Raw genomic sequence first — 25,623 nt, 5'->3', positions numbered from 1 at the left:
CAACCTCCTGCTTTCTTAAGGCTAGGAGTCTTAGATGCTGTAAGGAGAAAAGAGGAGGGTAAGGTGAGAAAATAAGAGAAAAAGAAGGAAGTACAGGAGAAAAGACTTGAAAACGGTAAATGGATAAGTGGGAGCAAAAAAATTATGATCTTTAAAAAAAAAAAAAAAGTAAAAAATTAAAACCACCTCCAGAAGCACAGAGGTACTACTTCTCACTCTGTCCATCTTTTTATCCACAGTTTTCTCAGTCATTGCCTTCTCTCCTACCCCTAACAAGAAATATAAGCAAACAGTACTCATTTCATTATTTGACCTGTATGTCCTCCCATGGAAAACTGGTAAAAATATCTGTGGGTTGTTAAGCTCTTTGTACTCATTGAAAATGCTAGCTGGAAGTATGCTCTGACACTTCTATAGACAACTGTGCCTTTGAAAATACAAAGAAACACAATATATAACAAGCTCTTCACCATAGCTTATAAATGGAATCCAGAAAAAAAAACTGATGATGAATCATAGAGTAGCACCAGTGATAAGAGGTGGGGAAGGGGGTTTGAGAGGATAAGACAAAGAGACAGAAACACAGAATGAAAAAATATATTTTTTTATCATTTTACCACAAAAAAAAAACAAACAGTTCTTTTGTCTTTGACTTTTGGATTGACAAGGCTGAGTAGCAATATTCCTATTACAGCATCAATATAGACTGGAATTGGTTTGATTAAACCCTTTGGGATTCTGTTACCTTACCACCTCAAAATATCGTACTACTCAACACAAGGAAAGTGGTTAAGGGAGGAGAAAAAAACAACTAGGGCAAAATGTCATGGTCTTCTGATTTAAAATAAAATAAATTTATCTAACGTTCAGGAGAAAATTTAGAAACAGTTTTTTTTTTTAATTGCACTACAAGGTCATAGTAGTTATGGGAAAAATGGTCTAGAAGTTATACAGCAAACCTTTCCTCATTTAATAGAAAAGCAATCTTCCTCAACATGAAACCATAAACTTTCTATATTCCTCTCAAGCAATGTCAAGTTCTACAGATCTGTCCTTGATTTTTATCTAGGAACAAAATGAAATCTAAGCAATAACTAAAACACCAATGAAACTGATTATATTATTATTAGGAAAAGAAAGTCAAAAGGGTATCTAGGCCTGCTTCAAATAAATTTAAATCTAATCACTGGGTAGGTTTTAGAAAACATATGGACATATTCAGTTGTGATAAATGAAGATCTGTTTGTGTTCCATTATAAGGTGGACATGTCCTTCATCATAACATTTTTGAATAAAATCATAGACCTAAGGGACTAAGTATTCCAAATGCTTTCCCAAAACAAGAATCTCTTCTACAAAATCTCTGGCAAATACTGGTCCAGATGCTACGTGAAAAGGAAGAGAGCCAGGTATATAATACGCAATTCTTCATTCCCTGGGCATTTTTCCACTATATGACACTGCAATGATAACTTGGGACAGTCACTGTTGGAGGTGTTATCGATTATCATCACCTTGGATAAGCATTATAGATGGACAACCATCTGGGCCCAAAACTAGGCTGGAAGAAAGCTATATCTTTTTTTACATGGGAAATTGTCCAGTGCTTTCATTACCAGGAACTGACTGCTATCTCAAAACTCTAAAACCAGTGTTCTACCAGTAGGGCTATATAAAGTTGAGAAACATTAAATATTGTAATTGTAAAAAAAAAAATAAAATTACAAATAATCCAAAGAACAAGGGAAAGATATAAAATGGGGATAAGCAAACCATGGCATGTGCTGAGAAATGACTTGCATACAGTTAGGCATTTAAAAAGCATTATCAGGAGGCAGCTAGATGGTGCAGTGGATAGAGCACCAGCCCTGAATTCAGGAGGACCTGAGTTCAAATCTGGTCTCAAACACTTAACACTTCCTAGCTGTGTGACCCTGGGCAAGTCACTTAACCCCAGCCTCAGAAAAAATAAATAAATAATAATAAAAATAAAAAACATTTTCATCTAGGGCAGGTACGATCCAAAAGGAAACAGGTCAATAATGAAAAAAACTAAAGACAACTGATTAAAAAAAAAATTTGATAACCAGACCGAGTAGTAGTACACTGGAACCTTTGTAATACTAAAGAAAAAAAAACACAATAGTCAATATATAGTTATTGGTAATATATTGTTATGGGAAAGCAGGAATTATAGTCACAGAAAATGAGTGGAACTGCTTAAGTGCAATGAAAGTATGGATCTTCCAAAATACCATGGAATAGAGCCTTAAGTAGGGATTTTTGATCTATGGCATGTACCACAAATCATATTAAAGGCAAAAAACCCAAAGCACATTCTCAGATGTTGAAGAACAGGGTTAGGACAGGGGACACTGTCTAACAAGAGTTAGGGGTGAAGAGAGAGATAGACTGTGCTATCTTCTCAGAGAGGAACTCACACTCCACTAGTACTTTCCTGTTTAATCATTCTGGCTAAATGCTAAATTCTGTTGTTTTCACAATACTCAAGGACTCCAAGTGTTATCTACACCTTGGAGAAAATTCCTGCCCACTGACTTAATTATAGCCATGCCAAGAAATATATGCATAAGAAAGCTGTTCTATTCTAACCAGAAGTTATCCTCAGTGGTTCACGATAGGGATGGTCATGTTGCATGGAAATGAATAAAGAAAAAGGTCAAGACTTTCAAGGGAACTAAAAAAAAAAAAAAAAAAAATCAAATGAAGGTGGCCTAGCTGTACCAGATCTAAAACTATATTATAAAACAGTGGTCACCAAAACCATTTAGTATTGGCTAAGAAATAGACTAGTTGATCAGTGGAATACATTAGGCTCACAGGACAAAATAGTCAATGATTATAGCAATCTAGTGTTTGACAAACCCAAAGACTCCAGCTTCTGGGATAAGAATTTACTGTTTGACAAAACCTGCTGGGAAAATTGGAAATTAAAACCCAGGCATTCACCCACACTTAACACTGTACACTAAGATAAGGTAAAAATGGGTTCATGATCTAGGCATAAAGAATGAGATTATAAATAAATTAGAAGAATATAGGATAGTTTATCTCTCAGATCTGTGGAGAAGGAAGGAATCTGTGAACAAAGAACTAGAGATCATTACTGATCACAAAATAGAAAATTTTGATTACATCAAATTAAAATTTTTTTGTACAAACAAAACAATGTATACAAGATTAGAAGGGAAAAAATAAACTGGGAAAACATTTTTACAGTCAAAGGTTCTGATAAAGGTCTCATTTCCAAAATAGAGAATTGACTCTAATTTATAAGAAATCAAGCCATTCTTCAATTGATAAATGGTCAAAGGATATAAACAATTTTCAGATGAAGAAAAGTATTTCTAGCCATATGAAAAGATGCTCCAAGTCATTATTAATCAAAGAAATGCACATTAAAACAACTCTGAGATACCACTACACATCTCTCAGATTGGCTAGGATGACAGGAAAAAATAATGCTGAATGTTGGAGGGCATGTGGGAAAACTGGGACACTGATGCATTCTTAGTGGAATTGTGAATGCATCCATCCAGCCATTCTGGAGAGCAATTTGGAACTGTGCTCAAAAAGTTGTCAAACTGTGCATACTCTTTGATCCAGTAATGTTTCTACTGGGCTTATATCCCAAAGAGATCTTAAAGAAGGAAAAGGGACCTGTATGTGCAAAATGTTTGTGGCAGCTTTTTGTAGTGGCCAGAAACTGAAAACTTCATAGATGGATGTCCTTCATTTGGAGAATTTGTGGTATACGAATGTTATGGAATGTTATTTTTCTATAAGAAATAACTAACAGGATGATTTCAGAAAGGCCTGGAGAGACTTACATGAACTGATGCTGAGCGAGATGAGCAGGACCAGGAGATCATTGCATACTTCAACAACAATACTATATGATGATCAATTCTGATGGATGTGGCCCTCTTCAACAATGAGATGAACCAAATCAGTTCCAATTGTTAAATAATGAAGAGAATCAGCTACACCCAGTGAGAGAACTATGGCAAATGAGTATGGACCACAACATAGCATTTATACTCCTTCTGTTATTGTTTGCTTACATTTTCGTTTTCCTTCTCATATTATTTTTACCTTGTTTCTAAATCCCATTTTTCTTGTGCAGCAAGATAACTGTATAAATATGTATAAGTATATTGCATTTAACATATACTTTAACATATTTAACTTGGTCTACCTGCCACCTAGGAGAGGAGGTTGCGGGAAGGATGGGAAAAGTTGAAACAAAAGGTTTTGCAAGGGTCAATTCTGAAAAATTTACCCATGCATATGTTTTGTAAATAAAAAGATATAATAAAGAAGATGAAATTTCAAAGAAAAATAAATAAATGAATAAAGTACGTAATTTTTTAACGACTACTCTTTGTTTCAACATAAATGTCAGTGCCAAATGGCAAAACTCTTAGTTTAACAGCCAAATCTTTTAAACTGTTCTCCAATTTAAAATCTATGTAAATGAGGAGGACGGGTGGCTAAATTCCACACAAAAATAATGGGGATGTTTAAATGTCAAGTTCTGAGAGAGCCTGAATGGCAGTTACTTTGTAAACTTCAAGTTTTTTTTTCCCCCCCCAGATATGAAACAGAAGATTTAAATTTGTTATTTTGACACCTCAAATCTATACTGGCTGATGACATACCAATAGACTAGAAAGTCTCCCTAGATCAGCAGACTCCAATCATTATCCTCTAAACATAATAATAATTGTGAAACATTTGTCTATGTTATTGAAATCTCCATACATTTGGCCCACTGAGATAGAAGAGTCCTGACAATAATACAGAGGAAGAAAATGAAAACAACCAGGCAACCAAACCTGACAAGGCTTTTTAAATCATTCAGACTCAGTTTTCTTACTTAAAAAGAGAGACAGAGACAGAGACAGAGAGAAAGACAGAGAGAGAGAGAGAGAAAGAGAGAGAGAAAGACAGAGAGACAGAGAGAGAGAAAGAGAGAGAGAGAGGGAGGGAGGGAGGGAGGGAGGGAGGAAAGGAGGGAAGGAGGGAGGGAGAGAGAGAGAGAGAGAGAGAGAGAGAGAGAGAGAGAGAGAGAGAGAGAGAGAGAGAGAGAGAGAGAGAGAGAGAGAGAAGAGGGGAAAAAAACTACTTCCAATTTTAATTCAAAATATTCAAAATTGCTGGAGGAGGGCCATTAACTATGATCAAAGATCTGCTAACTTAAAGTAGCAAAATTTGCTGCCTAAGCACATCAAAAGTTATCCATATCACAGATACCATTTTTAACAGTTTTTCAATGACCCCCTCATCAGGAATCATTCACCTATTCTGGGCAACAGTGAATGTTCTTTATATGCTATATTTAAATACCACCCATGAGTTCCTATTTTGAACTATGCACTCAGAATAAAACACAGATCAAATATTTTTGCAAATTTATTCAGCCTTTACATTAGAACTATGTTCTTTCTCTCCCCTCACCCCATTCCTCATGCTGTCCTCTGACACCAACCAGTGGGAATCGACAAAGATTAATGTTTCCTTGGTTTAAAACACTCTCTCATGTTCATATAAGTATGTGCTCTTCTCTTGGACCCAACAAGGAATTTAAAATTTGCTTAGAGAAGTACTTTTGGTATATGACCAAAAGATGTCTAGGCTGCCATAATACTTTTTTATAAGACTCTAAGGCTAAAAGGGCTCTTACAAAATGCGGAACAGTGCCATATCTTTACAAGCTCATACCAGAAACGCATGAAGTCATGTCATAAAACAAGAGCATAGGATAAACCATTTATCAATTTTTAAAAATATATAAACTAGATTTACAAGAGAACAATCATGGTATCATGGATATAGAGCAGTATATCAATTTTTTTAATATTTCAGTAATTGCATGTCAATATAATTAGTTACTTTTGCAATATTGTGTATTTTATTTTTTTCACTAAAAAATATTATTCTAAGAGAGGAATCATAGTTTCAGGCTATTCAAGCTCCATCATCTGTGTAAATGAATGTATCCTTGATTAATAAGACCTGAAAGAAAAAGAAGAAATAAATCTAGTGTATGTAATGCTAGACTTGAAATCAAAGTCTTCCTTTTAAATTCTCCTTGCAAAGTTTACTAGCTATAACTATGGATACATCACTCAACTTCATTGAGCCTAAATTTTTCTCATCTGAAAAATGGTAACACTGTAACTTGAAATATCTGTCTAATAGACGTGATGTAAAGTTCAAAATGGACAATCAATCCATGACAAGTGTGCTTCCAATCATAAAATGGTAGATAAATAACAGTTTATTATTATTATTATTATTATTATTATTGTAAAAACAGACTACATACCTTCCACTTTAAAGAACGTCACTTTTATTTTCTTTTTCCGCTATTATACCTACCTTCATCACCAAACCTCCAAAATCATAGGACTTTGAATTAAGAAGATAAAAGGAAAAAAAATCCTCAAAAACAATCTAACCCGGGGCAGCTAGGTGGTGCAGTGGATAGAGCACCAGCCTTGAATTCAGGAGGACCAGAGTTCAAATGTGATCTCAGACACTTCCTAGCTGCAAGACCCAGGGCAACTCACTTAAACCTCAGCCTCAGGAAAAGAAAAAGAAAAAAAAAAAAAAAATCTAACCCCGGTAAAGGGAACTGATTCAAGTTCATTACACTTGTAGTAACAAAGGCAGTATTTGAACTCAAGTACCTTGATTCTAAATGCACTCCCATTACATGACAAATCAGTGTCATTACACTGAAGTCCTTTAAGTTTCATTCAAAGATTTCTAATAAATGGGGTTCACGCATACCTGGGTCTGCCACAGCAGCTTAGTCTTTCTAAGAACAAAACAACTTATTTTTTCTTTTTTATTAAATTGACTTTCCTTTTGTTTTATATAATGAAAAGCTGAAGGAATTTAAACACTGTAACTTCAATATCTTACAACCTCAGAGCAATTAGACAGCCAGCGTGTTTTGTATTATTTCCTTACAAAGATGTAAAGGCTATTAAGAGCCATGTAGTTAAGAAACCTCAGGTTAAAGAGGTAAAGAGAGGAGTAAAAGAAAATATTTTTCAATTCACAGGAAATATTTCTACTAAGAGTCCAAAAGGTATGGTTAGTGCATAGGTATATGTATGACCTCGAAGTACGAGAAGGAAATGATAACCAGAATTTGGAAATTTTTTTAATGGAAGAAAGATAATATGAAATCTGAATTTTGAATTTTATTGGAAATCAGGGAATTTGGTTAGTTTCTAGTACTTAGTTTTCCTGTCTCCAAAATTAGATTATGAGTTCTATGGTCTCTTCTAGCCCTTACATTCTCTGCTCTCCAGTGAGGAACCAAAGTAGCAACAAGGGCTCATTATTTCTGGTATGCATAAAAAGATTTTTCAGGGGACAGTCTAGGGATGCTCTCCAATCTTGATATTCTGCTGTTAAAGTGATATGACATACACATGTGTACCTCTTTTAAAAAAAAATCTACTTAAATATTAACATAAAACAGTTAACTTTGCCTTTTATTTATAAGCCAAGAAACTCATAATATTCAACAAACTATTAGGACATAAAATTTTCCAAGTGAAAAGACTTAGAAATTTGTTACAAAACTATTGAAAAATAAGATCTCTCTTATCCTTGAGCACAAAGCAATATCTTCTTTATAAAGATTTTCCTGATCTATCCTGATCTCGCCCTAATAACTTTCCATTAATTTATTTTGTTTGTAGTTCTATTGTCTTCCCTACTAGAAAGAATCCTCTCTGAAAGTAGTCTGTTTCACTATTTGCATTTGTATTTGCAGTGCCTAACACAGTGGCTGATACATAGTAGGCACTTAATAAATGCTGACAAATCGACCAATTGATTAAAATACTGAATCTAACCACCAGCTAATCTTTGTTTATTCCTACACAGACCATCTGTTTCTATAGAGACTTACAGGAGGTAGCTGCTAATTAGCCCACACTTGTTAAATACCTCAATCATCACTTTTCCTGCTATTTACATCATGAAATAGCTCCTAAGTTTTCCCAGCATTCTTCTGGCAATTCACTTCCAAATCTTTGCACCCATTCTGAGCTTCCTCCTCTTAATCTAGCTTTAAATCATCACCTATTCTTAGTGCTCTTTAATAAATTTCAATTTCTCATATTTTCTTCCTATCCTCTACCCCAATCATATATTTTACTCCTGTACTTCCACTATTCTCTAGCTGAGTCCCTTTCAATATTCCAAGGATTACTGTGTTTGAAGTCTTACAATCTTACACCACAGGTGAAAGTGGTTATTTTTCAGTCCTGTCCAACTCTCTTGGCACCATTTGTTTCCGTGGCAAAGATACTAGAGTGGTTTGCCATTTCCTTCTTCACCCCATTTTACAGATGAGGAAACTGAGGCAGATAGAGTTAGGTGATTTGTCCAGGGTCATACTGCTAGTGTCTCAAGACAAATTTGAACTCAAGAACACTACCCACTGCACCACCTAGCAGCTTATAGGAAGGTATTGAATATTCTTGTTTGCCTTTTTTTCAATATTGATAATGTCTTAAGTTTTTTCCTGTACCTTTGGTATCTTCTCTTTTCATTGACTCCTTGTGAATCAGTCTCTCACTGGGAACTATTCTTTCATTTGGCTATGTTTTCTTTCTTCTGGTTTCACTTACAGTAAGAATATCAAGACTGGTAAACCTCATCTCTTCCTGTATGATGACCATTCAATTACTGGACAAGGACCTCACATTTAGAGTTCTAAGAGCCAAGACAAAATGTATAAATGGCATAAAAACTGTTTAATTTATTGCATGCCAATACATGCAATTTTCTGTCTCCCTCCCAGTACCATTACCCATGGCAGCAGAGAAATGCAAAGGGACAACACAAGGGACATTTTGTATTTTACTTTGGGTTACCATGGACTATGCAGATAGCCTATTGATGGTGAGCCTATCTTTATTTAGCTAAACATGTCCTATTCAAACTCAACTCACTGAGCTTTCACTTTTGAATCCTTTCCCTTCTCATTTTTACACTCATTCCCATTTAACATATTCATTATTCTTAATCTATACATTTTGTATGGCTGAAATTTTTCTAATATGCTGGGAAAGATTATCATCAAAAGGGGAAACTTGACGGCAAGCAAGAAACTTCCATAGGCAGAGAGATTGTGGTATGGGCCGGCTGGCCTAGTTAAGTCTAATGATTTTTATTAAACATTCAGAATTTAATATGCCTTCCTGTTAACACTTTCTTTCCCATCAAAAAAAAAAAAGTCTCAAAATGTTGAAAAGCTGCTTAATTTTCTGTTGACTTGTACATTTACACACAAAAGTCATAGATATAATAGCTTTAAGGTAGGAATTTTGTAAAGCATAATTTCATATTTCAAAATTATCTCCCTCCCTTGTCAGACAGGAGGCATTCATCTTCATTTAAAATATTTTGGTTTTCTTTACTGACCTTCTGGATCTAATATTTGTTTTAATTTATTCCTCACTTCATCTCCCCTTCTTCCCAATTTCTACTTCACTTTAATAAATTACTTTTACACTAAGGAAATCAAATAATAAACTTCTTTTTAACAGAGCACATCATGATTTAGTGAGCTTAAGAATGTTAAAGAACGGATTAGGATTACCTAGCCCATGCATTGTTGGAAAATGATTTCAAAAGTACCCAACACCATACATGATCATTTAGAAAAGCAAAACTCAACATTTGAGCCATGGATTAATGCACAAATAAATACCAAACAAAGCTTTCAATAGGATTGTTTATGCTCATTTTAATAGCTTCAAACACATGCATCTACCTGGGATAGGTATGATGATTCACCACCTTTGAGAGGAGAAAAGCATCAAGGATCCATGGATGATTCCAAACCTAAGAACACTTTCAGGTTTCCTTTTAGGGGCTCCACGGTGACTTCAAAGTAACCAGAATACATCAAAGGCACTAAAACAAATGCAGCAACAGCTCCTACCAAGGAACAACATTGTAAAGGCAGGCTGACCAATAGATAACCTCAAAAGCGGCTCCTCAACCAAGGGGCCAAGACACCCTTCTTAGATTCTCTTCCATTCCCAGAGAAGATGTCTTAGCAATCAGAATACTATCCCTCTACTCCTGCTTTGCACTAATAAACCAAGATTAAGTTTTAGATTTTAAGGCTCGTCTTCAGTTCTGCACCATGCAAATTGCTTACAAGTTGCTTTGAAGCTCTCAAATTGGTCCATGGACATAGTTTTAGGTTTCTTCAATAAGATTTCAGGAAGCAAAGGGCTGCACCAAATCTGTTTTTTTTGGTTTTTGTTTTCTGGTAATACACCACAGAATACAATACAGTACTCTGCACATAGTGGGTAACTGCCACTACCTCAAAACATAGAGACAAAATAAATGCTTCATTCTTTAAATCTGAAGCTTTCAGACTTCATCTCAAAAGAAAATTAATACACAGCTGGAAGCTGACCTTCAACCTCATACCTTCATATCTCAATTTTCATGTATTCCTTGTTGCCTTCATTTCCTCTTATCTTTGTCATAGGTTTGGAGGAGGCACTTTTTATATAAGTTTTTAATGAAATACTCCTGGTTTTTCCCACTTATGCAGTTAAGTAACCAATATCCATCATCCCACTACTCTGCTGCTTCTCTCCCCACACATAAGCAGTGCAAAAAATGGGGACTACTAATTCAAGTCAGCAAAAGTCCACAGCTACTTAGCTGAGGCATACAAGGACGCTGAGCTAGGGGCAGGTAGAGAGGCAAAACTTAAGTAGTACCTACCCATAGGGAGCTTATATTCTACTGGGAGTGAGAGGAGAGGAGAGGAGAGTTTAAAACAGACAAACAGAAAGGGCAAAGATTTGAAGATGGAATTATTAGCATTTGAAGTAATCTAGACAGGCTTTCTCAGAAAGAGATGGCATCTAAACTGAGTTTTCAAAGAAAATAGGAGTCTGACAGGCAGGGATAAGGAAGAAATAAGTCTCAGGCCTGGGGGATGATTTATGTAACTATAAAGAAGTGGGTTATGGGATGTTAAGTTCAGGGGAAAGCTAGTAGTCAAATGTGGTATGAATTAGATGTGAAAACATGACTTGAGAGGTAAGACAGAGCCAGGTTGCGAATGGTCTTGAGGGCCAAGATAAGGTATTTGTGTTTCTTTCTACAGCAATTACAGAAGCATTAAAAATTTTGTAAAAACCAAGTATGACTGAAAGTACTATTGCCAGGGGACTAATGAGGGATTATAAAGAAGAAAAATAACTAAATTAATAAAATAAGTTATTTAAAATAATTAAGCCCCCAGAGAGGAGATTCATTTAGGAGAATGATTTAAACAAGAGGTGGAGAATTTTTGGGAAATTTTTTTTTTAAGTTAAAGACTATTCCCTAATTCTCCCATCCTCCTCCCTTAAAATGCACTGTGCCCTTATGGCTGAAATTTTTTCACTTTGTTTCCTATATATCAGAAATATACTCCCCAATTTTTCTCCCCTTCTACGAAACTATAATCATTTTACCCAACTCAAATGCTACCTCCACTTCAAAGGCTTCCCCTTCATTAGTAAAACAGTTTTCCTCCTCCTATCTCACCAAATGCTTTGTTTTGTAACTAATGAATTTATCATGCCATCTTGTGTAATGTAATTGTACTAGATTGTAAGCTCCAAAAGAACTATGCAAGAGTGTCTGCATTATACAAATTGTTTTTAATTATCCTAGTACCTAGCACTTTATAAAAGTGAAAGCCTTATAAAAAATTGGTGATCAGGGCCTCTCTCAGACCAAGCCTGGTTTTTATACTGTATTCCTGAGGAACATCTGGAAATGTCCTCTTTCAGGATTGTGGAATGAACAAGATTTAGAGCTTGGGAACAGAACACCTGATCTGCCATGAAAAGCCATTCTTTTAATGTATTACATCTGAGAGAGGAGAAGAAAGGAAAAAGATAGGACTGGAATATATGGAGTTGAGTGGAAGGTACGTACTGTGGATGATACGAAGGAAGAATCATCAAAAGAAGTTGTTCAAAGGTAGGAGGAAAACCCAAAGAAAGTATATAAAATATACTCCTTTAAAATATTTAATGACTCAATTTATCTTCTATCTCTTTGGTGCTAACCTAACCTTATTTGAAAGCATAAAATTCTCCAGATATTTGTAACTTTAAGGTTTTGTCATTACTTAAAGGAAATCCCTAATGTATCTTTGTATAATTTACAATGAGAAAAAAATGGATGTTGAATTAAGATGAATAAATTATTGCTCCTATGCATCAATATTAACTAAGTTAAAGTAGTGAAATTCAATTTACAGTTCAATAGAAGAAAAGTTACAGGATAACTGGACATTTTAAAGGGGGGAAATACCCCCTTCTTTTCTCTCCCAAATGACTGTAATCTCTTTGAGGAAAGAAACCTGTTTTTAGTTCCTCTGTATTTGACCCCTAATTTTACTCCCCTAACTCTACTTAACCTTGTATCCCATGTCCTGCAGAAGAGTGATCCCTCAATAAATATTCTTGTCTGCCTGGCTAGCCATAGCAACAAGCAAATTCAAATTTTAATTTTAAATATAACAAGGGAACCTAAAAATAATAATAAAACCTCTCTTTGGAACAAAATTAAGCCAGTTCCAAAATCCTTCAATTTCAACTAGCCTAGCCCCATTGGGAAATGAAAAGGGGGAATGTAACTATCCATTTGCAATGGCTGAATACTCATAGGAATAGAATCATTTTCAGAAATTTTTCTGGCTTCCTATACATGAACACAATGAAAGGGGTATATAACTACCATGGGACTTTTCTCTTTCTCCCACCACTCATTCCAAAAACTAAATACTATTCCTAGGGAGAATACGGGCTGAAGGACCTGTAGAATACAGCTTCCCCCAACAGCCATTCTGTTACTAACCCAGTAAGATTGTTAGAAAAATTACAGACAACAGTCTAAAGAGATTCTGTAAGAGACAAATAAAACAAAGCTTAGGTTTTTAAGGGGTTCAACACAAATTGGACTTCTCTCTTGAAGATAGAAGGGCACAATAGGACTGTTCCCCAAGTTTCAGAAGTCAGAAGGCTGGTCTGAACACCCAAAGGGGGAAAAACAGACTCAGAGAGAGGGAATCCCTAATTTGTGAGCACTACATCCAAAGAGCTGCACTGAAGAAGGATGGCATTCTTCTGCCAAATGAAAAAACTCTGGAGGACTCCTGCCTTCTCTAGTGGCAGAGACTGGCCCAAGGACACTGAAAGTACTGCTTTGGCAGAGGCTTTTGGCCTGGCCTGAAACCACCGACTAGTGCCAACTGCTTCAAGTCAGAGAGAATTGGAGGAGGAGCCAAAACCACCTCTCCATTTTTATGGACATCTCTGGGAAAGGCTGTCTCACCCCCAAGTGTTCTGTTTTACAGTGGGTAAAAAAGGAAATCTTTTTATCTAATTCCTGTCTGCACTAAGCCTCAGGCTTCACATCCAATCAGTCTCCCACCAGGAAAGCAGGGCCCAGGCCGAAGGACATCCTGCCAGCGACCCCCAGTGGACCACCAGCACTCCCTGTACCCTTGGCTCTCAACAGCAGTTGGACCCATCCTCCCACTGCCCCTAGAAAAGGGGATGAAGGCCCACCTCCCAAGCCTGCATTTGAGTCCCTATGACTGCAAATCAAAGAGTCTGGGGTCCCCCTCCCCGTACAGATCATGTCCTCCTATCAGAAAGTAAGCTCTGTGCAGGGTCTATTCCAGCTCTGAATTTGTACATGTCCTTCAATCAATATTTCAATAAATCTCTCCTTTAAATATGTAAACACTCTGCTTGCAAGTGAAGTTGGCATCCACACAATGAGCAATGGCAGAGTGGAAAGAGAAGAAAAAAAAAATCAAATAAATTTGAACGTTACTTACATTTAAAATTCCAGTTTTACTTTGTGTAAATTTTTTTTTAATTTAAGTATTTCAAAATTTACAGCACAGGATCTAAAACATACATGGGATTTTTGTATATATTTATCCGTGTGCTTAGATATGTGTGTGTGTGTGTGTGTATAATATATACTTGTACACAAATATACATCTATCGATTTTATATGTGTATGAATGTATAAATGGCTGTGAATATGCACATGCATCATCACAGGAGTCGATATGTATGTATACATTTACGTGTATATCGTACATGCACTGTGTATTTTTATATATTATACAGGTGGATGTAATATATACATTTTACATATATGTTGTATATGCATATTATATATATATTTATATATATGTAAATTATATATAAATAAAAATAATTACATCACTGGAGATGTGTATATACATTTTATATAAGCACATACATCTAATCACACATGGATATATGTACATATACTTGCATGTATATAGTATATGCATCATGTATTTATATATAATTATATAGGTGGATATAAAATACATGTTTATATATATGTAGTATATTCATGTGTGCATATGTGTATATACATTTTTATATATATAAAAACACATACAGATGTGTACATATATACACACATTTTATATAGATATAAAATGAATTGTGCATGTAACATGTATACTTTTTTTTAGTCAAATTAAAATCTCATCAGGAAATCCAAACATAACTAATAGGGAAAAGATAAACTAAGGAGACTGGCTTTACAAAAACATAGTATAATTGGGGGAGGGAGAAATGGCTTTAATGAAACCCTGTTCATGTTGCAGCATGCAGGAAAATCTTGATTTCTATCAAAATGAAAGATTATCACCTTCAGGAGAGAATCTTCCACCTGACAATTTCAATTCTAAACCCCATAGTCGTTTCAGGAATGAGTAACCAATCTTTCCACAGTAAATAAGGGACAGTAAGTATATGATGCAATAGTTGGAAAGGGTTTGATTTTGAGATTGATAAACAAATTTCTAATTACACAACTGCCAAAAGAAAAAAATCATCAGGCGATGAATTCTCTGCCTAGCAAGTAGATGGAAGAAGGTTATTTCCCTGAGTTGTATGACAATCGCAGGACGGGAATCTGGGCTGCATTTCCTCACTTGATCACTGCATCAGAGACTCTGAGATTCCCCAGCTGTGTAACTTACAATAATGTAAAATACCTCAACTCACTACAGCAACCTATATAAATTACATGGTGAAAATTATTGTGTCAATTTTCATTTCAGACATTACTGGAGAAAAGCCCTGGCAAATAAATACTCCCTTTCTGCAGAATCCATTATCTTCCAGTCTAATACCAATAGACTGGGGAGAAAACAAACAAACTTGTTAACCTGTGTCTTCGAGATCAGTAAATTGTGCCAGGCAGAGTTACTGCCACCTTTTATCTCCTGTAAAGCTGCCTCATAGAGACAAAGACTAACTAACTACTCAAAGCCAATAAAGGTAATAGCTATGCTAGTCTTAAAAATAAAAGTAAATTGACTTCTCTATTTGCTTATTGAAAAGATGTTTTTTCTCTTTTCATTTTGCCCATTATCACCATTTTTGAATGAACTACTAAATGCAGCTAAGTTTAGCACTAGTTTATATTATAACTCATATTGTCTTTCTCCCTCCGTTAATTGCCTCTTCCTAAAATTGAAGGCACTCTAAACTATTTTCAGGTATAATTTAAAAACAATTGGGGGCAGCTAGGTGGTGCAGTGGATAGAGCACCAGCCCTGAGTTCAGGAGGACCGGAGTTCAAATCTGGTCTCAGACACTTAACACTTCCTAGCTGTGTGACCCTGGGCAAGTCACTTAACCCCAGCCTCAGGGGGGGGGGGAACAAATTAAAAAAAAAAAGAAATTTTTTAAAATAAATAAATAAAAACAATTGTCTGAGGCACAGTAGACAGAATATTTTTCCTTCATTGACAATTTCCAGCATCACCTAGGAAGTCAAATTTGCTCTTTATGTGGCAAAAATTTATTCTCAATAATTTCACAAGAACTCTAGGTGAGTGCTAGGTCAGAAAACTCAGCTTAAATAAGAGATAAATAGCAGCTAGCATTTATGTAGCACTTTAAGTCTGCATAGTGCTTTACATTCATCATCCTATTTGCTCCTCACCAATAACCCTGAGAAGTAGGTGCAATTATCCCATTTTACAGATAAGGAAAATGAGGCAGCCAGAGTTTAAGTAAATTGCCCAGGGACACACAGCTAGTATGTGTTTGTAACAGAATTTGAACTCAGATCTTCTTGCCTCCAAGTCCAGACTTATTGTACACCATAATCAGATCCTATATGACCTTCTCCATCTCAGCCCATCCCCAGATTCACATTTCCTTTAGCTAACAATCTTCCATTTGATTAATAGCACACCATTCATTTATCTTGCTGAAAAATGTGTGGTGAATCCTAATCTCAGCTCTGTTGTCTCTATGATAACTATCTGATGACGGAGAGGAATGAGGCCAAAAATAAAGTCAGACTGCAAATTTTGTAGGCATTCTGTAAATATTCAGATTTAATTTAATCGATTTGCAGAGACAACTCAAGGATATGTGACTAGAGCTTGAATAAAGACAGAACTGTATCCACTATAATCTGCAAATGCATTTTTGTTTCCATAGTGAACATACCTTTGTAACCTTCCCCAGGCTTTATGGAACTATCTTATTACAAACAACCCAGAAGTTCAATGCCATCTATTAAACTGTTTGAGCTGCCAAATTTATAGGATCTACTTAACAAGTCATTATTGCAATAGTTTCCAAGATATCTTGTTTTTCACATAGGTTTATTTTACTGGAATGAATCACATGTATTTCAGAGGAAAAGAGGAAAAAAGAACTCTTGTCTACCAATTTAGAAATTGATTGGTGTGTTCAAATAGAAAGCTACTTTTTAGAAAAGTTAATATGTCACTTCTTCCTTACCTTCAGCAGATCCCTAGGAAAATCACAGCCTTCATTCACACCCTGGAGATTTGTAATAAATTCCTGACAGGTCATCTTCTTTCCAATATTCTGGAATATAGGTAGAAAAACAAATACACATCCCAGTGACTTAATGAATGACTTACAAATACTTATTTAGTCCCTATCCCCACTTTCCCAGACATATTTAGTTCAGATATAACTTAAAAAAAAAAAAAAAAAGCATGGTTTGATCTGGCTTTTAATGGGATAGATAGAAATTCTAGCCAAAAAAAAGGGGGGGGGGAGGAGAAATAAGTTAGAAGACACTTTTTTACTTTATTTTTTATTTTTTCTACTTTAAATAAGAGCACAATTATGTCAGAAAAAAAATTGTTTTTGTATCTGGTGAAATAATTTATGTCACATTTAGCAATAGAATATACATTCCAGACAATAATTAAATGGTATTTCTAAGTTGATTTCTGGTGGCTGAATGACTTTATGGATGACTTCATACACACATATATAATTTCACTTAACTCAGTCAAGTCCTTCTCTACTGCCTCTTCCTGACATGAAAATGTCTCTGGATTCTCTAAGGCCATATTAGTAAATTACAAGCTCCAAACAGGTCTGGTCTAACCTAACAGGAAAAATTTCCAGGAGTAGACTGGCTGTCTATGGACCCAAGAACAGCCTCGCTAAGTTCAAGCAGGCTCACCACAAGAAAAAGCCAATTTAATTCACAAAGGCAAAAGGTAAGAAGTGGTAATAGGCACCAAAACTTGGTCTTGCAGGGAGATGGGGTTCTGTTTCCCCCGCAATGGCCATGATATGATTTTACAAGCAAGTGGTATTTACAATATGGAAACCTAAAGAAAAGTCCTCAAATCACATTGTGCTCCTATTGAAAGGATGATGTTACATGAGTAGCCTTATTTTGTCAAAATGAGGGTCCTTTTCAATGTCAAATTAGACTACTTACAAGAATAATTTTGCATTAAATTTCTATCTGAATACTTGGACAATTCAACTGTATGCCTACTAAACAAAAAGACTACCAATTCTGCAAGAAGACCATCCACTAGGACGCAGGAATCTTGGACTCCATTCCCATTCCAGAAACTCCAACCCCATCTCCACAGGCAGCTACCTAACTAGAATAGCCTCAGCTACAAAATGTGAATCATACTTTTCCTGCCTGAAGACAAGGGACCGGACCAGATGCTTTTCTCAACTCCTTTCCCAAAACTGTAATTCTGTATACTGACTAATATTTGATTTCTAGCATCTTAGACATTTGTATATGCTTAAAGTACAACTATAATATTTTTTAGATAGACATTGATTTTTATGCTGATAAATTTCACTTTAAAAATACTGGCTAGAGGAAAAATTTTGAAGGGCAACTAACCTTTTTAAGTTCTTCACTTTATACAAGGAGACTCTAGAGATTAGTTTTAAACAGCAAGCACTCCAAGTGCCTATAAGACAATGATTGTCTTTAAACAATGATTGTCTTTAAACATATTTTTTGCTGAGGCAATTAGAGTTAAGTGACTTACCCAGGATCACACAGCTGTAAGTATTAAATGTCTGAAACCAGATTTGATCTCCAGTCCTCCAGTGCTCTATCCACTGCGCCACCTAGCTGCCCTTACAAAGTTTCTTTAAGACATGCCCCTTTGACAACAGTTAGATTTCAGGAACCAGAGTTAAGATGACAGAATTCAAATCCTGCCTCTGACCTGTTCTAGCTGTGTGACCCTGGAGAAATTACTTTACCTCTCTCATCTGTAAAATGGGGATGATGATGACAATGACAACTTCTACAACTCTTTCACAGGTTGTTATGAAAATCAAACAAGGCACCCTGTAATTTGCAAACTCTGAGACACTAGATAAAGGGAGTTCTTAGGGGAGGGGAGCAGAACAACAGGGGCTCTTTACATTGGAGAGGCAGGCGTGGGTAGTACAAGGAGCTTGGAGCTGGTTTAAAACCTGCCTCAGAGACTTTCTAACTTCTGGGCAGCTCACTTAACTACCCTCAGCCTCAGTTTCCTCACCTGTAAAACAGAGGCAATAATAGTGCTTAACTCACAGAACTACCATAAGACTCACGAGTCTTAATTTTTTCTGTCTCTTTCTGACTCTGTCTCTGTGTCCCTGTCTCTGTCTCTTGTCCCTCTGTGCCTGTCTCTGTCTCTCCTGTTTGTTTCTCTCTCAAGATAAGAATACTACTGAGATCATGCTTAGGGGTGTTCTCATATTAAATCATAGACCATTTCATAGTGCTTCATTCACAACAGACACTTTAACAGCTTTGCTGAATAAATAAGTCAATGGATTTCATTGCCTTTTAATAATTTTGAGAGGTTGGTAAGGGATAACTTGGGAGATAAAAGGCAAATTTTATGCACTTTGTTCCTTGTAGGCATATCTGCTTAAATACAGACAACTTTAAAGGTGTATTATAGAAATAAGTATGGTAAAGTACAGTCAGTTTCCAACTCTGAGGTACTATTACACATCTCTCAGATTGGCTAAACTGAGAGGAAAAGACAATTATAAATATGGGAGGGGATGGGGGAAAACTGATAAATTGTTGGTGGAACTGTGAATGGATCCAACCAGAGCAATCTGGAACTATGCTCAAAGGGTTATCAAACTGTGCATACCCTTTGATCCAACAATATCTCTACTGATTTCATATTCCAAAGAGATCATTAAAAAAGGAAAAAGACCAATGTATGCAAAAAGGAATATAACTGCCCTTTTTGTAGTGGCAATAAACTTGAAACTGTGTAGATGCCCCTCAGCTGGGGAATGGCTGAATAAGTTGTGGTATATGAATGTTATGGAATATTATTGTTCTGTAAAAAATGACCAGCAGGAGGATTTCAGAAAGTCCAGGAGAGACTTACATGAACTGATGCTAAGTGAAGTAAATAGAACCAAGGGAACATTGTACACAGCAACAAGATTATGTGATGGTCAATTCTGATGGACGTGGCTCATTTCAACAGTGAAGTGATTCAAGCCATTTCCAATGGTCTTGTGATGGAGAGAGCTATCTGCATCCAGAGAGAGGACTGTGGGGACTAAGTGTGGATCACAACATAATATTTTCACTTTTGTTGTTGTTGTTGTTTGATTTTTTTTTCTTTTTCACTTTTTTCTCCTTTTGATCTGATTTTTTCTTGTGAAGCATAATTGTGAAAATATGTTTAAAAGAATTGCACATGTTTAATATATACTGGATTACTTGCTGTCTAGGGGAGGGGGACAGTGAAGAAGGAAGAAGAAAAAATTTGGAACACAAAGTTTTGCAAGGATGAATGTTGAAAATTACCTTGGCATGAATTTTGGAAAATAAAAAGCTGTTTTTAAAAAATATAGTCAGTTTTCCACTCTCTTCCCCTTAATCCATTCTCCCCCACAATCAGGCTTGATTAAAGACACTTCAGGCAAAATACTATTTATGAAATGAAGCCAATCTCCAATCTTCAAATTGGTACTATACCCTACTTCAGGGAAATCCATCAATTGTCACAATTCTATTCTTTCTGTTCCAACTTAATTAAAATTCACTTTCTTTAGTTATAAACCAATGACTTCTTCCAATTTAGGGAACTCCAAGTGAGGAAATATCCATCTACTAATGAAGATTTGCAATTGCTCTTTAATTCACAGTCTAAAAGTCAGTTGTGTGGGGCACTGATAGTTTTAAGTGATTTTCCCAGGCTTATACATAGTCAATTGCTGAATCTAAACCTATCAGCTCTTTAGTCTAGCCAGATCTCAATCCACTACACCTTAGGGTTCACAAATAAGAAAAATATGAAGTGTTTTCCAAACAAACATTTGTCAGTTTGGCACACTCAGGGGGGACTTTCACCCACTATCTCATACACTAAATCCATGCGAATTAAGCCAATTCAAAGATGGATATTTGAAAAGGCCTACTAATGAATCAGAACTGTTCCCTTGAAATCAATGCTGCATATCCAATCAAATCTGAAATGCTAATGTATCTCTGGATCATTGCCTCTGAAATCAGAAGAAACAAAAAAGACTCTGATAAACCTAAAAAAGATAATTAATACAAAAAAATGGAAAAGCCATGCAAAAATATACAGTTAGAATTCAGTTTGTAAATCATAAAATCTAGTCATGCTCAAGCCTCCAAGATTCATCAATCTGGATACCATTCTTAATATGTCAAAATACTGGCTCAACAAATGGGAAAATATCAAGATGTGGTTAATATTCCCAAGAAGATCTAAGATGGTTTTCTAAGTTTTATTTTTCAGATATACTTTGTTTTGCCAGTATAACAGAATGAGTACACGTCTGTGTTGTATGTATATAAGGCACAAGCATACATACATCTTTTTTTCAATAGTTTTTCTAGAAATGGTAAGAATACTATATTTGAATCCTGTTCTAATATTTACTATCTATATGACTTTGAGGCAAAGTGCTTAAGTTTGACTACAGTACTTTAGAAACTTAAACATCTGTGTAATGGGGATAATAAAAATTGCCATACCATGAACCTTGTCATATGTCCCTCTTAATTTAATTCTTTGGAGATTATCACCTAAAGAATACTGTTAAAAATGAAAGTTTCAGGGAGCAACATGGTATCACAAGAGCATTGTACTGCATTGGCCAGGAGAAAGATTTGGATCCATATGATAACACTGGTCCCAAAGGAGCTCTAGGACTAAGAAGGAGCCCAGACTAGTCCTTCCCATCACTGACAAATGAATAGTGGGCAGTACCTATGAGAGGACAGAAATGCAATCATGTGGTTCTGGCTTCACAAAGGCAAGACACAATGTTGCCCTACTTTTTGAACCCATTACAAACTAGTACCCTTCCAAATAAACCACTAAACCCCTGGGTTAATTTACATGCGATGTTTTCTTCCCTACAATAAATGGCTAGCCATTTTCTGGCTCTCCCATTTTTAAAAAAACCTGGTTCACTTTATTCCTATTTTATTCTTTCAGTTATTATTTTCTAAGCCCAATTCACTGCCCCTGATTATTAATAGTAATATAATAATAATAAAAAAATAGCATCCATATAGTGATTTACGACTTGCAAAGCACTTTGTGTATAGTAACTTATTTAATCTTCACTAACAACCTAGGAACTATTTCTTAATATCATCATTTATAAATAAGAAAACAAAAACATAGAAATTAAGTGACTTGCCTAATATTGCAGAGCTAGTGTGTAAGCCAAGATTTGAACTCTGGTCTTCTTAATTCTTAATCCAGTGCTTTACCCCTCTATTCCATCTAGTATTAATGCTATATAATTGAGTGAGAGAACTACATTTTATAGTTTGGACAATAATATAGCATTCTTCATCCATTTGGTTTTTCCTACCAGTACTAGATCTCTTTGGGGTGGGTGGCCATGGATCGCCCTGAGCAGACAGCAGATTCTGAAAGCTGAGGCACTAGGTATACCATCATTTAATAAGGGTAGCAAACAGAGGACTTCACCCTCCAAAGGAAATCCCATTTCCATTTGAAAGAGCTCAACAGGGCAGATAAGGGTGTATGACTTGATGTCAGACAGATTATACTTCTGGCATTTACTAATCACGGGAATGGGATCAAGCCCATTATTTCATGGGCATTATTTAACCCATAGATGGCCCAACGCAGAGAGACCCAGGCCTGGAATCAGAAAGACTCATCTTCCTAGGTCTCAGATGTTCACTTAGCTGCATGATGCTCAGGAAGTCACTGAATCTTGTCTGCCTCAGTTTGCTCATCTGTAAAATGAGCAGGAGAAGGAAATACAAACCACTTCAGTGTCTGCCAAGAAAATCCCAAATGGGGATACGAGGAGTAGGACATGACTGAAATGACTGAACAACAGCAAAACCCCCATGGACCTCGGTTTTCTCACCTGCAAAATAGAAATATGGCCTGTGGTAGTAGCTACCTCACAGGGCTAACATGAGGCTAAAATGAGATTCTTTGCAAAATTCTAAGCAAGATATATGTGACAGTAATAATGACTAAGGTGCTAAGTGTAGGACATTTTCTATGTCAATGGCAGGAGGACCCGAGTTCAAATCTCAATCTGTTCCTTACTCCCTGGGTGACTTTGGGCAAGTGAACCTCAGTTTCCTCATCTCTAAAATGGGAGAATTAGAGCTCTAGACATCTATGATCCTATGGCAGAGCTCCATTGACTCCAGGCCATTTTTGGTGGTGATTTGTTTTAGAAGGGGCCTAAAAGCTGTCATCTAGGAAGAGCACAATCAACAAGAAGGTAGGTCAGTCTCACACCACATCAAAGACTGGTCTGTGTAATCTGAGAGCTGTCCAAAGACCAGGAACCCGGCCTCCATAGAGACTAACTAGAAGGATATGGGCAAAACTCTCAAAAGACCCACTGCTCTCTGCAATGTTGGAGGGAGCATTCAAAATTCGGAGACCAGACTCACTGGAAGCTCAGTAAACGCCCCATGGGGCTACCTGTCCTACGTCTCTGTCCCTCCTCCACTTCCAGGCCTGCCTGACCTTTTCTCGGCTGTGACCTCCGTAAGAAGCCTTCCCCGTCCTCTTTAATCTCAGTGCTTCCCTCTGGGAGGTCCCCAATCTGTCCTCTACCTAGCTTGTCTGCACATATGGCTGGTATCTCCCCCCTGAGACTGGAATAGGGACCATCTTTCACATCTTTCTGCATGTAGTAGGTGCTGAGCAAATGTCTGCTGATTCCTTGTGTGAGAAAAGTACTTCTTCAATTACAAAGAGCATCGTAGTGGGCACTGCCACAGCCATCTCCCTATCTTAAGAGGAATACCAAATACCCAATAACACTGACAGAAGCAAAGAAGGCAACGGAACATGGACAAAAGCAGAAAGGTTCCTCAGGGTCCTGGCTATGTCTCTAGGATAAGTTTCAGAGCAGAACTACAATAATAACGGGAACTGCCTCAATGGGAGCTCCAAAGTTAGAAGGAAAGAGAGATCACTGTGGAGAATAAGAAGTGGCATACTAAGAAGCTGAGGAGGTGAAAGGTTAAGCATAAACTGGAAGGTCAGAGTACCAAAACAGTCATTTTGTGGATGCACGAGGTCCCTATTTACATAGATATAGTAAATTATGACTCTGCCCTTACTCTTCCAGATTTTCCTTTTGAAAGCCTAAAAGAACTGATAATCCCAGAAATATTATTTTCAATCTCAAAAATTTGTATTTTTGTATTGTATCCATATTGTAATGGATATTTGTGGCAGCCTTTTTTGTAGTGATAAGAAACTGGAAACTGAGGGGATGCTTATCAGTTGGAGAACGACTGAATAAGTTATGGTATACGAATGTTATAGAATATTAATTGTTTTGTAAGAAATGATCGGCAGGATGATTTCAGAAAAGCCTCGAGAGATATGAACTGATGCCTAGTGAAATGAGCAGAACCAGATCATTATACACAGAAACAGCATAATTATATGATGATCAATTCTGGTGGGCCTGGCTTTCTTCACCACTAATATAATTCATGCCAGTTCCAATGATCTTGTGATGGAAGGAGCCATCTGCACCCAGAGAGAGGACTGTGGGAACTGAGTGTGAGCCACAACATAGTATTTTCACTCTTTTTGTTGTTTGTTTGCATTTTTTTCTTTTTTTGATACGATTTTTCTTGTGCAGCAGGATAACTGTATACATATGTGTACATATATTGGATTTAATTTTTTAACATGTTTAACATATATTGGATTATTGCCATCTAGGGGATAGGGTGAAAAGAAGGGAGGGAAAAATTTAGAACACAAGGTTTTTCAAGGATCAATGTTGAAAAATTATCCATGCATATGTTTTGAAAGTAAAACGGTGTAATAAAATATATATATATATACAATGTGGCTCCTCTTTCCAAATTCCATAAAAAAGAAAAGAAATGAGAAAGGAGAGCAGAGAATGGATGCTGCACCAGTACTATTCAGCAATCATATCTGTCACAGTGGCTCCCCATCCTCTCCAAGATCAAATAAACATAAAATCTTCTCTTGGGTCTTCAAAGCTCTTCACAATCTAGCTCCCTGACTCCACCTTTCCAGTCTTCAGATACCTTTCTCCCCTCTCCATACCACATATACTTTGATCAAAATACATGGTTTCCCTACTCTTCCTTGGAAAAAAAAAAAAAAAAAAAAAAAAAAAACGCTCCATCTCTTCACTCCCAGTGTTTTATTGGCTGTCTCTAATAATGTTCTTCCTCATATCTGCCTCCCTGGTTTCCTTTAAATCTCAGCCAAAATCCCAACTTCAACAAGAAGCTTTTGCCATTCCTTAATTCTTCTTCAATTCCTGCTGATTATTTTGAACATATTCTATACCTAGCTTAGTTATACACATTTGTTTGTTTGTTGCCCCTTCTCATTACACTGCAAGTGGACCATGTTTTGCTTCATTTTGTATATCTAGCACATAGCATAGTACATGATAGGCACTTAAATTTTTATTAACTGAATGACCAATTTCTACCCTTTGCAATGCTCAAAATATGATCGGATATGTAAAGAAACAGTCATTCTGAGAGAAATTATTCCAATACTTTCTTTTCCCCTTTGTCCATCTGAATCCATGGTTATAGCTGATGATTAATTCATTGTCCTAGACAATGAAAGTGCGTGTGTAGAGTATGAGAAGGAAAACCAGTCAACCTACTTTAATAGAACACTCTTGGACTTGT

The 25,623-nt window shown here is 36.2% G+C and overlaps 1 protein-coding gene across 1 annotated transcript in view; it reads right to left on the bottom strand.

Moving 5' to 3' along the window:
* Nucleotides 1-25,623, bottom strand: part of PSD3 (pleckstrin and Sec7 domain containing 3) — a 560,881-nt gene that overhangs the window by 220,048 nt on the left and 315,210 nt on the right. The window contains 1 exon segment of the mRNA XM_074287446.1: nucleotides 16,908-16,997. Within this exon segment, the coding sequence (XP_074143547.1) occupies nucleotides 16,908-16,997 (90 nt within the window).

Source organism: Sminthopsis crassicaudata, chromosome 2, assembly GCF_048593235.1.
Source record: "Sminthopsis crassicaudata isolate SCR6 chromosome 2, ASM4859323v1, whole genome shotgun sequence".
Classification (NCBI taxonomy): Eukaryota; Metazoa; Chordata; class Mammalia; order Dasyuromorphia; family Dasyuridae; genus Sminthopsis; species Sminthopsis crassicaudata.
The sequence above is the reverse complement of the archived record's forward strand: the minus strand, read 5'-3'. Positions and strand labels throughout refer to the sequence as shown.